Source organism: Cyprinus carpio, chromosome B2, assembly GCF_018340385.1.
Source record: "Cyprinus carpio isolate SPL01 chromosome B2, ASM1834038v1, whole genome shotgun sequence".
Taxonomy (NCBI): domain Eukaryota; kingdom Metazoa; phylum Chordata; class Actinopteri; order Cypriniformes; family Cyprinidae; genus Cyprinus; species Cyprinus carpio.
Window position 1 is genome coordinate 9,675,981 of NC_056598.1, and position 12,973 is coordinate 9,688,953.

Here is a 12,973-nt window from a genome sequence, read left to right on the forward strand (position 1 = left end):
TTGACCATATGTAGAGTTTAAAATGAACCACTCAATTCAATTTGATGTTTCAAAGTTATTTATGAACTTTGCACAGAGACAAAATCAGTAAATGCTGACAAAAGCAGCATAAAATCAGCATGATGGCCATGCATGTAAACTGACCATGCTATATATTACATGCATGATGCATAAAAATATTTGTATATGCATATATGCACAAATATTTGTTTATGAAGAGACGTGAGATATGCATTATCCATTTCTGGGTAAAACCGTCACACATTGGCATTTGTGGCAAATGGTCATGAAGTGATGGGATTAGTAAATGTCAAAGATCTTTTGCTCTGACTCTCTGTCTGCATTAGCCCTCCAAATGACATCAAGTCTATGAGCAAACAGCTTGTGAAAATCTCCACTAAAAGCATTGAGATGCATTAACTGGCAGTGTAATGGTGATTGTGTAGTGCTGTCAATGGATTTCTAATGATGAACACTTGCACACATAGAAATTAGTATATTGCTTTAGTCCTGAGATAAAAGAAAATCCTCCAATTTGTTGACAACAAAAAGAAAGTTAATGTTGATGAGGTCTACAACAGATAATCTGCAGATATGTTATCTAAAAAAAACAATTATGGTAGAGCTTTTCTCTGAACTAACCAACTGATGTTTTGGTGATTTTTAGTGGATGCATGACATAATTTCTCCTCAAGTTCAAACAGTTCATATACTTTTTGTCTTATTTTTAAACATTCAGACAAATATTTAAATTGTGGTTTAAGGCTGGAATACAATATGCACATTTTGCCCATATATTTTAGTGCCGACACTAGTTGCTGAAAGTCAGATTTTCACAGAAAATCATGTTATAAAAAGGATAGTTCTGGTCCTTGATTCTGATTGGCTGAGCCACATTCAAAGTCATTGTAAATTACTTACAAACATATAGTGACTACATTACATCAGTATTACTGCACCACTAACCTAAGCTCTCTCATATTTATTTATAAAAAATAAAGTTATGTACTGTTGAACGTCTTTTTAATTACTTAATATACGCTAATTATCACTATACAATATAGGGCTATTATACCAAATAAATGAAATCAGTCTGAAGAAAATCCTTATTATCATTTATCAAAATCAATTTACACTGCAATTACAGTTCCATTAATAATTGTGTGAGATTAGTGTTCTAAATATACAATTTTAAGTATTTCAAAATGAAATTAATAGAAATGTTGGGAAAAAATGAAATTACATCTTTACCTGTACATACGAATCTAAACAGCCAGTTGGTGGCAGCAAGTCTTAATCATTAAATCATAGAATCATTCATTCAACCAATTAATTCAAACAAAAGCAAGTGACCACTGTCTTTATGAATGGGTCATTAAATCATTTGCTCAAAAGAACTGAATCATTCAAAAACAAAACACCACTATGTGTTGTTGAGAGACATGCTGATGTGTTGGACACAAGCAACGTGCAAACGTGCACAAGCAACAAGCACACAAGCAATGTGCAAACTTTGCGCAAGAGTTATACTGTGAAGGGCCTACTGGCTGCTGGGAAATTATATTTTTTGAATAATTATTTGTATATATTGGAGTTTGCATCAGTGACAACAGCATTCTTAAACAAACTTAAACACTCATTTTCAGCGACGATGTTTTAATTTACTCCCTTAATATTTCTCTTGTCGCCCAAACATAGGATAGTGGAAAATAAATAAATAAATAAATAAATGTAAAAAATAAATAAATAAAGAGAGAAGAAACATATTTCGTGTTAAACAGGTTGTTGTTGTTTTATTTTAAAAAAAGGTGGTGCTTAAAATTAAGCTTTTTTATTGATGATTGCAGTGTTAATCATTTTAAATATAGACCTATAATTCATTGTATAATAAATCTGTTTTGAAATACCTTTTTTTTATTGTGGGGCAAATTAATAGTAGTAGCCTATTAATTTAATAATAAAAGTAACTTAATAACATTAATAGGCATAATAATCAGAATAATGTAACAGGCCTACATTAATAGAAAATGCCAAATTAGATATAACTAAAGGTTATAAAATTGATCTATTCAGAAATGTCATGTTTGTGATTTTTTTTTTGTTTGTTTTTCAATTCATTATTTAAATTAATAGGCCTACAAATTAGAAAACAGGTGCAGTTAATTCCCAGCATCAGTCACAAGATTTATACGGAAGAGGATTAGGGCCAAGCAATATTAAAAAAATAAAACCATCTCGAGATTAAAGTCTTTATATTGCGAGATTAAACTCGTTAAATTTGGAGAAAAAAAAGTTGAAATACAATCTTGAGAATAAACTCATTAAATTTCGAGAATAAAGTCGTTGTGTTTCGAGAAAAAAACTCGTTAAATTTTGAGAAAAATAGTCGAAATAATCGTGAGAATAAACTCATTTAATTTCAAGAATAAAGTCGTTGTGTTTCAAGAAAAAAAGTCGAAATGAAATGTAGAGAATAACGCATTCGATCAGTGTTCATTGCATAGCCTATAGAGGACATGGCAGAGTTGGATCACTTAGTCAAGCGGTATTTTAGATTTTCTTTCAGTAACAAAGAAATACTATCAACTTTAGCTAATTATGACACAATAATAATTAGCATACGAACTTTAAAGAGAATTTGCAAGCGGCTAGGTCTTTTTAGAAGAAAATATCAGTCCAATTTGCGCGATGTAGGCTACTCGCTTTTGTCCAACATGAAATGACAACCAGAGGACAAATGCAAGGTTATCGCTGGCTTCACCCAAATGCACTCTGGCACTTGAACAGCTATGATAAAATAAAACAGTACGGCATTGCCATTAATGGCGTGTAATGTAATGAGTTTATCCTCAAGATTGTATTTAGACTTTTTTCTCGAAATTTAACGAGTTTTTTTCTCGAAACACAACGACTTTATTCTCGATATTTAATGAGTTTATTCTCAAGATTGTATTTCGACTTTTTTTCTCGAAATTTAACGAGTTTAATCTCGAAACACAAAGACTTTATTCTCGAAATTTAATGAGTTTATTCTCAAGATTGTATTTAGACTTTTTTTTTTTTCGAAATTTAATGAGTTTAATCTCACAATATAATGACTTTAATCTCGAGATGGTTTTATTTTTTTATTATTGCTTGGCCCTAATCCTCTTCCGTAGATTTATATATATATATAATGACTTTAATCTCGAGATGGTTTTGTTTTTGTTGCAGTTAATCGCCGTAGTCTTTTTGGTGATTGTTGGATTTATATGGTATTGGATTTTTTTGTATATGTAAAAAAAGCGACTTTGAACACTGACTGAAATCACTGACTGAGCTCAAATGACATTCATAACTGGTCTGACAGTAGTGTTTCCCGGCTTCTCAGAATGAACCGGTCACTCGTGGAACTGAAAGAACCTTTTTTTTTTTTTTTTTTTTTTTTTTTTTACAGAATTATGCATTGCTGCTGTTTTTCTTACATTTTCTAACACACAGCTGCAAATTACAGTCCAGCTGAATGGGTGAACACACACGAATTTACATGTGCAACATGCCCAAAACAGCCTGGATAACAATTGGCTAACACTGCTGTCAGTCAAACTCATCAAGAATTGTGCAAAAACACATGTTATTGTAGTTATCTGAGATGTTATAATAGTGCTCTAATTGTGTTAAAATAGATGAAACAATAATTTAACAAATATTATATTTGTATAATAAACTGAGGGGGCCTGTCATCAGAGTCTGCTGCTACGCCCCTGGTTCAGAATGACTTGAAAAATCTGGTATTGTAATCCTCAGTCATTAAAGAGATAGTTCACCCAAAACTGAAAATTCTGTCATCAATTACTCACCCTCATGTTGTTCCAAACCCGTAAGACGTTTATATAAATACCCATAATATTTTTGATGAAATCCGAGAGCTCTCTGACCCTGCATAGAAAGTAAGGGTCCTGTCACAGTCAAGGCACAGAAACGTAGTAAGAAAAACTGGTCCATGTGTCATCAGTTGTTCAACCGTAATTTTATGAACCTACGAGACTACTTTTTGTGTGCAATATAAAACAAAAATAACAAATTTATTAAACAATTCTTCTCCTCCATGTCACCCTAACACGATGTGGTATGTGAGTGATGCTTCTCTTAGCTTCATAAAATTACGGTTGAACCACTGATAGCACATGGACCAGTTTTTCGTACTATGTTTCTGTGACTTGACCATTGTAGGACTCTTGCTGTCTATGGAGGGTCAGAGAGTTCTCGGATTTCATCAAAAAAAATCTTAATTAGTGTTCTGAAGATGAACGAAAATCACACAGGTTTGGAATGACATGAGGGTGAGTAATTGATGACACAATTTTTTTGGTGGTGAATCATCCCTTTAAGTGTATGAAGCCCTGTTTTTCTCTGTAACCATTTGCAAAGTTGGGGCCCCTTTCAGGCTCTGGGCCCAATGCATATCTTCCCCCTTCCATGTTTGTGTAATGTATCCTTTAAATGTCAAACACTTTTTAGAGCCAATCTATTTTACAATTAGCTTGGCAACACACCAGGGATTAATAAGGATGTGAGCATGGATGGACAAGTACATTTGTGGTGAGTAAGTGCTTCTCCCTCTAAAAGCAGAAACCACAGACCCTGATCATGCTGCATGGCTAATACTGCAGTCTTAGCCAAAGGAGAGCGAACACTGATTAAGACTAGGAGAGACAGTTGTTGGGAAAGCCTGCCTGACAAGCAGTTTGGGGTCAAATTTGTGTGTGTTGTGAGTGGATATTTGGCTAACTCACAAAGTGAAAATGAGGCAGATGATAGTGGAGATGAGGATGAGGAGCTGATTGAACATGGCTGACTGTGTCCGGTGAATAGCACGATGAAGATCATTCTGAAAGCCACAGGGAAAAAAAAATTCAATATATTTCTGTCATGACAACTCTCCCAGGTTTTAGCATGGTAATGTGCATGGCAATGTTAATGTGTTTAGTCTTGGTGGAATAGATCTGCTACACTGCTGCTGTTGCAGAGCAAGTACAGAGACTTACTTCTGCCAACACATCCAAAACATGCTACTATGAGCATGTAGGAAATACTGCTGCTGCACATACAACATATATGAAATAACATATGTTATGATATATATAACATATATAACATATATACTGTAGCATACATGATCACTCCATAGCAGATCTATACAGGTGTACCAGGTGTGAATGTTGAGCAGCGAGCTCATTGGCTGCTGATACAAAAGAGAACCAATCAGCTGCGCCATGTGATAAAGACGTTATTACGCCAGATTGAGTTAGACCTATTGGACTGCGCCATCTAGAGTTTCATGACAGAACCTTAGATACAATATATATTCATTGTTGACACTTTTTGATACTTTCTTCCAAACATATACTCACAACCATGTTTTCCAAAGCACGTTTTGCCAGCCAACAGTTCAGAAACACAGGAATGAAGAGGTTTCGGAAAGGACAATAAAAAATCTGTTACAACAAAGAGCAACCATTACATTTTTAGAAAAAAGTGAATCATTTTACTAAAATACAAATGTAATCCATAAAAAACAGTGTTACATAATTTAATTACAAAATAAATATAACTGTAATCCATTACAGTTACTGAGAAAAAATGTGTAATTAAATTACAGTTACTTATGAAAATGTTAACGATTATAAAGAAGGTTACATCTGAATATTTTCTGCAAAAAGCTATATGTTGAATAATATTAATTTGTTGCTTTGCCTGTTTTTGATGTGCACAATGCCTCCTGCCATGCAAAGGCCATTTAGTAATACAATGCTATTCTGATGCTTTTAATGGGTTCTCTTGTTTAATTTGTAGTGTAGCACATCTGGCAATTACAGTACATCAATCCACATTGCCGCTGAAAGTTGACACCATGGTGAGTGATAAAAATGTCTTCTAGTGGTGGAAATTTAAAATGCAACAATCAGAATGGTCTCAACGTAAAAAGAAGTGCTAAACTGATTTCATGGTGACTAATTAAATTACTATAATCTTAATTCAAGAGATGAAGGATTTTGAAAGTCTGACAGTGATAACACATAAGAAATTATATTATATGTAAAAACACTTCATATGAAAGTGCTCAGTCAAAGTAAGTTCGGAAGAACATACATGAGCTTTAACAAGGTTATTATACATAGGGAATTCAATTAACTCAAAACATCCCACAGTACAAAATTATTTTTGTCTTTAACGTTTCCTTTATATAGTGTAAATAGCCAGGGCGTTGCTGTGTGGTTGCTAAGAAAGTCTTGGGGGTTGCCAGGGCATTACTAGTTGGTTGCTAAGATGTTCAGGCAGGGTAGTTGCCAGAGAGTTGTGTGTGGTTGTTAAAGTGTTCAGAGTAGTTGCTAGGGCATTGCTCAGTGGTTTCTATGGTATTCTGAGTGGTTGCCAGGGTGTTGCTATGTGGTTGCTAGGTTGTTCAGGAAGGGTGGTTGCCAGGGAGTTGCCCATGGTTGCTAGGGTTTTCTGGGCAGTTGCCAGGGCATTGCTACAGTATGTGGTTGCTAGGGTGTTCAGGATTGTTGCCAGGGCATTGCTATGTGGTTGCTAGGTTGTTCAGGCAGGGTAGTTGCCAGGGAGTTGCTTATGGTTGCTAGGGTGTTCTGGGCAGTTGCCAGGGCAGTGCTATGTGATTTCTAGAATTTACCTGGTGGTTGCCAGGGCATTGCTTTATGGATGCTAGGCTGTTCAGGCAGAATGGTTGCCAGGGTGTTGCTATGTGGTTGCTAGGATGGTCTGGGTATTTGCAAGGGTATTACTATTTGGTTGCTAAGGTGTTTAGGGTGGTTACCAGGGTGTTGCTATGCACTTGCTAGGGTAGTCTGGGTGGTTGTCAGGGCATTATTATGTGGTTACTAGGACGTTCAGGCAGGATAGTTGCCAGGGAGTTGCTATGTAGTTGCTAGGGTGTTCTTGTGGTTGGCAGGGTGTTGCTATGTTGTATTCTATGTGTCTAATTAATGTGTCTAATTATAAGCCCAAGTCAAAAGGAGTCTTCATGATATTTTGGTTTCTGGATAGTTAATATTTAGGAAAATCTCTAATCCTATGTATAAGCTTAAGTACAAGATATGCTTGCTTTAGCAAACAACACTGATTAAGACCAGATGAACATATTAATGACACTATTAGTTTCAACTTTTTGTTGTGTCAACAGTTTTCCAATTATATACTTACTCCAATCACAAAGGGCACAGTGTCAATCATTTCCAAGATAAACGGTATTTGAAGTACCTGCTGCCATATGTTTCCCTAGATCATTAGAGAGAGCACAAACAGACAGAATGATCACAGATGTTATTAATCTACTTGCATGGAAAGTTGCCTGTATTACTTGTTAATTTTGCACCATGGTTTCAGGGTCATTGTTTAGATCATGGGTTCTCAAAGTCTATATTCAAATGTTCACATCTGAATTTTCATCAATGTCAAAGGTCCGGAACAATGTTTTTAATAAACGTGCATAAAAACATGCATCAACACTATTAAAATAATAATAATAAAGTGATGTTTGCATTCAAAATACATTAATAACAGTAGCTAAATTGGCAAAACAAATAATTTAAGTGTCAGCAACAGAGGTCGACCCATATGGGTTTTTCTCTGGCCGATGCTGATATTTAGAAATCAGGGCAGCCGATGGCCAATATATGATGCCGATGTTTTTGGCTTTTTTTTTTTCCTTAAGAGGTTCTTGAGACATGGGACAAAACATGTCCAGCAATTCCAACTGCTATTAGGTTTAAGAATACAAATATTTTCAATTGTAAATATTATGGGGGGTTAATAATAGAATGTATTTAACACAGTTATTTGAATTTTATCATTATTATGTAAAATCTATGACACTTATTGTCTTCTCACTACATCTAAAACAGTGTGTCCACAGAGAAGGGTTCAGTCATTCTTATGCTATAAAAATGCTTGTTTTATCAAAAGCAACTCTTAATAATATCTCATATCAAAGCAAGGTTGTTTTTCAGTATCACATGCATGTTTCATAAGATTTTGTTTCAAAGTTTGTGTCCCCACTTTTTGTCAACACTGTCAGACATTCATTAAAATATAATAAAATCAGGGAATATCAGGGGCAACTGTCACTCTAAACGACCCGCAGAGTATCAGTGTCAGACAGGCTCTGGTAAGTTTTATGGGTTTAGAATATTTTAATTCCTAATGTTAATATTTCCTGTGTCAGAACCATGTCAACACCATCTTCCAATTTCTGAGGAAATTATTTGAAATATTTATATCATTTTATTCTCCTGAAGCAGGTTCCATTAGCATCTAAGATCAACAGTAAAAAACTAAATGGCTGCTACATGAACTCCATTTGTTTTGTGAAATAAATGCCAAATTTACAGGCGTTACAGGAAAAACGAAAGGAAAGTGAAATCAAGCCTTTCTGAAGACGGTCTTTTCAAAGATACATTCATATAAAACACCCATGCCGCATTTTGATTTTGAAATGTGCAGTGCTCAGTTTATTCAACGAAGTAGACGCCTTTTGGGAAATCTATTTGTGGGGTCAGTTTTGACAAGTTTAGCATGCGTTTATCAAAGTAGGAAATATAATTATTACTGCTCTTAAAATACGAAATGGAGGCGGGTCCGGATCTGACTTTGAGAAGTGTTGGTTTAGATAATGCTTCTTGTAAACTAACTTCTAAGACAAAGCAAAGAAAAAAAAGGGAAAAATTCATACCTTGTATCGTAGATATGTCAGCAGGATTCTTATGAATAAACATATGACTGCAACAGACACCTAAAGGAAATAACTCTTAAATACATACACCAAACACAAGTCAATATTCTAATGTTTATTAATAACCTTAGCCTATATCGGTTCCATAACTTGCACAAAAGAATCCTAGAATACCCAGAAAAGTCAGAAATGGTTGTTTATTACGTGTTTTATATGTTATTATAAATGTGAGATTTATATGCAAGACTACCTGTGCAGCCCAAAGCGAGTGGTTCCTGGTAACAATACAGGATTATTAAAACGGTGCAAATGAATAAATCAGAGCAATTTTATATTCAATTTCTGTTTATAGTTCATTGGAACTACATACCAGTTGATTTCAAACAGGGTATAATTCTTGTACGGAAAGTCCAAGCTATGAGGAGAGAAGAAATATCAAGTATCAATACGGAACAGTCATTTTTACAGCAGCAGGCCTATGTAAACTGAATAGAAAAATGTAGTAATCAGAATATAAGAAGTTACTTTACATAATGAGGCAATGTATTTCTTTTCTAGCTTTGTTTTACATAACTCATTCAACTTGGTGCACATGTTTTATTATATTGTCCTTCTGACTGTATATAAGGAATTAGAGCCAAGAAATTACAACAATAAAAAAATATACCATTTATGATCAGCTTCACTTGAGTCATTCAGTACTCTGGATATATACAAAATGCAGCTTAACACCTTGAGCGAAAGATAAAAAACTCGCACACTGAGACCTGAATAATACAAAAACAGTGTTTATAAACCATTTTAGACACAGGTAGTACAAAAAAGCATGTGATCACATACACTCAGCAAGTGAGACTTTTGGAACATAAATATGGAACAAAACACACATTTTAAAATATTATAACTAAATTAAAGACCAGCGTGAAATTAAACAGTGTTCTTTAAAAATATATTTTTCAAAAACATTTTTTATAATGTTTTGAATTCCTTGTATTATGGAAACATGAATCATAATTTTAAGATCTAAGAATTTAACAGAAAAATAAAGTGTAAAGAGAAAAAAATCTGAGACATACTGGATCGATGGTTTTTGATGAAGTAAAATTGCAGGCGTTCTTTGAAACTGAAGTAGAAGTCAACCTGCACCCTGTATGCAAAGCACAGAATTAAACAATAGGAATGATTGTTATCTCTCATAAATAGCTGCTTATTCAAATGTGATGCTCTGGTTTTCTGTTTCTGCACTTCATCACATTGGAGTTATTTAATACAGTTAGCACATTGTTTTTCAACAGATCAATACAAAAACATATAAGGGTTTCAATTTTGAGTCATTCGACAACACGGAGGAATCTAGAAGCACTTACTTGACATCGTTTTGCTGTGTCTGCTCTCGAAGTAAAACATCCCTGAATCTGTGTCGAGGCAAGGGTGCCACTTCGTTTTCTCCATTGGCCATAATAATAAATTCTTTACAAGATCAGTACGACAACTTCATATAAGCTCAAAAGTTTGTTTGTGTCTTTGCCTTTTTACAATTATTCTTAATATTTCATGGTCTAGCTGCAAAGTAATATCAACGCGCAGTCGCTCTTTCGAATCCCTTTGTCTCTCTTCCCAGATTAAACGCTCACATCTGGTAATTGTGATTGATGGCCGCAAATATACAAATGCTGATGCAAATATTGATGTCAAATGTCAGCAGCTTCCCCTCAGCAGCAGCTTCTTCTCACAGGTGCGATTTCTTTGTCACTGCATATTAAAATCAGCTATTATAGACATTAATGCATCGGCCATATATTTTGTGTATGTAAATAAATGAATAAAAGCAGAAGAGACCAACACATGAACGCGCTCTGCGTGGACATTTACCATTTAAGCCTATTATTATTAAAAGCAATCGCTATTCCTATTTAGTTTATGGATCGTTGAAATTGATTAATAATTACAAATTGACTAACATTACTGAGTGATGGCTGAAAATATAATTTTTGCAACCCTGTTCTGGAGTTAACCCTTAAAGACCTAGAACATTTTTGGGGCACCTGACACTACTGCACTTTTCTTTGTTCTTTAAAACCTATTCTAGCAGTCAAGTCGTATATCATTATAAACAGGATAACTTGAAGTTTCAGTCTAGCTAATTTAAAGTCCAAATTTTCCTTTTGTTTTCCCTAAGAATTAATGAATTTCCAAAATTTTAAGAAAAATACAACAACTGGGTTGTTTTTACTGTGTACTCAAACAGAAACTACTGAAGTTTGGATTTTTTTTTTTTTTTTTTTTTTTTTTTTTTTAATTTAGAAAGTTGGATCAGGGTGTTTTACACTTCCAAATAAAATTTTGTCTTTATATAACATTCCCCAAGCAAGTTATAGCCATTTATTACAATAGGCGCTTTTCAGTGAAAAACAGGTCTATTTAGTTTACTAACAATATAGATGTGTCCAAAAAATATTTAGGGAGTAAAGAAAATGCAATCAGTGTTGTATAATAACAAACACAGTAAAAAAATAAATAAATAAAAAATAGGGGGGGGGGGGGGGGCTTTGCAGCTATTTAGTAAAAACAATTGCACAAATTGTCTTCTACAACAAAACTGCAAACAGTGCAGAGAGGTAACGACTCACTAAACTAATAAAATTTACAATACAGATTACATAATACAATTTTCTTACAATTTATTTATTATTTAAATGAGATTTGATATTATAATTATAAATGAAAAGTTGTCCTTTTATTATTTCTCAGACAAAATGCTGCATATTTCTTTGTGAAATTGAAATGTTAAATAATAAAACTAACTTGAAATTTTAAAACAAATCCCAAATCAAATAAAAAATATACAACGAAAATAAATCTTTACATATAAAGAAAGGCTTTGCCTGTGCTCTATTTAAAATCAGAAGCAACCACTGTATTTAAATTACTATCCACAAAATAAAGTGAAATACATGTTATTTGGATTGTATATTTTATAAATTTGATGCAAAAACAGAATGGCCTCTTTTAGCTTTGTGAATGAGACGCAAATATCACTCTCTGACAGCAGGTGGCACTAATGGAACAGCAGGTATTTATAGACTACTGCCTCTTTAAGACCGAATGCACGGATCCAATATAATGATGCACAGGAGATTTCTTTCTCCACTGTATACGTTTACTTAAGACATAACCGACTGTGTTTAAGAATACTTGCAGGGACAATTATTTTGAGATAATTTTGTGTGTTTGTGTTCATTCAGAAGCAAGGATATGAAAAAAAAAAAAAGGATCAATTCTGTGTACACGCATTGTCAAGGCAAGTTTTACCATGAGCAATTCTCAATCCCCAATGTGGTACTTCCACTCAGCATCCAACAGGCGATGAGACATGGAGGCGCAAGGGTGCAATTTTCCATCCTCACCCCTTTGTGGCAGGATGGCCCCCACACCCAACTCAGAGGTGTCCACCTCCACCCTGACAGGTCTTTCAGGATTGGGAATGAGAGAATGGGAGCAGATTTCTTGGGCTTCACGTAGTGATGATTGTCAAGAAGTCTCTGGAGGACCCTGCTGATGTGCCCCTCATGGTCCTCCAATGACCTAGAGAAAATGAGGATATCGTCTAGGTGTACAAAGACGAATCGATTAAGCATGTCCCAGAGAACATCATTAATTAGTGCTTTGAATACAGCGGGGGCATTGGTGAGCCCAAACAGCATCACAAGATATTCATAGTGGCCTGTGGAGGTGTTAAAGGCTGTTTTCTATTCGTCCCCCTGCTGGACCCACACAAGATGGTAGGCATTGCATAGATCCAGCTTAGTAAATATGGAAGCCCCTTGTAGCAGCTCGAAAGCAGTGGCCATGAGAGGAAGGGGGTATCATTTCCTACACTGAAAAAAGTGTTTCATTCATCCAATTAAAAGAATTTAGGGTAATGATTCACATCTATATTTTTTAACTTGAGCCAATGAAAAATAAATTACTTTGCCAAACTTTGCCAAAGAGCAAGTTATTTATTTTTCATTGGCTCAAGTTAAAAAAAAAAATAGATGTGAATTATTACCCTAATTTATTTTAATTGGATAAATGAAACACTTTTTTCAGTGTAACCATGATCTTGTTGAGGCCCTGGTAATCAATACATGGCCTAAGACCCCCGTCTTTCTTCCCCACAAAGAAGAAGCCTGTTCCGGATGGAGAAGTAGAGGCACGGATGATGCCGGCTGCCAAGAACTCCTTGATGTAGGTATCCAT

At 34.6% G+C, this 12,973-nt stretch overlaps 1 protein-coding gene across 1 annotated transcript in view; it reads right to left on the bottom strand.

Annotated features, from left to right (window-relative positions):
- Positions 1-12,973, bottom strand: part of LOC109075104 (potassium channel subfamily T member 2-like) — a 52,826-nt gene extending 39,853 nt beyond the window's left edge. The window contains 3 exon segments of the mRNA XM_042719153.1: positions 4,776-4,870; positions 5,394-5,477; positions 12,830-12,973. Coding sequence (XP_042575087.1) covers positions 4,776-4,870; positions 5,394-5,477; positions 12,830-12,973 — 323 coding nt within the window.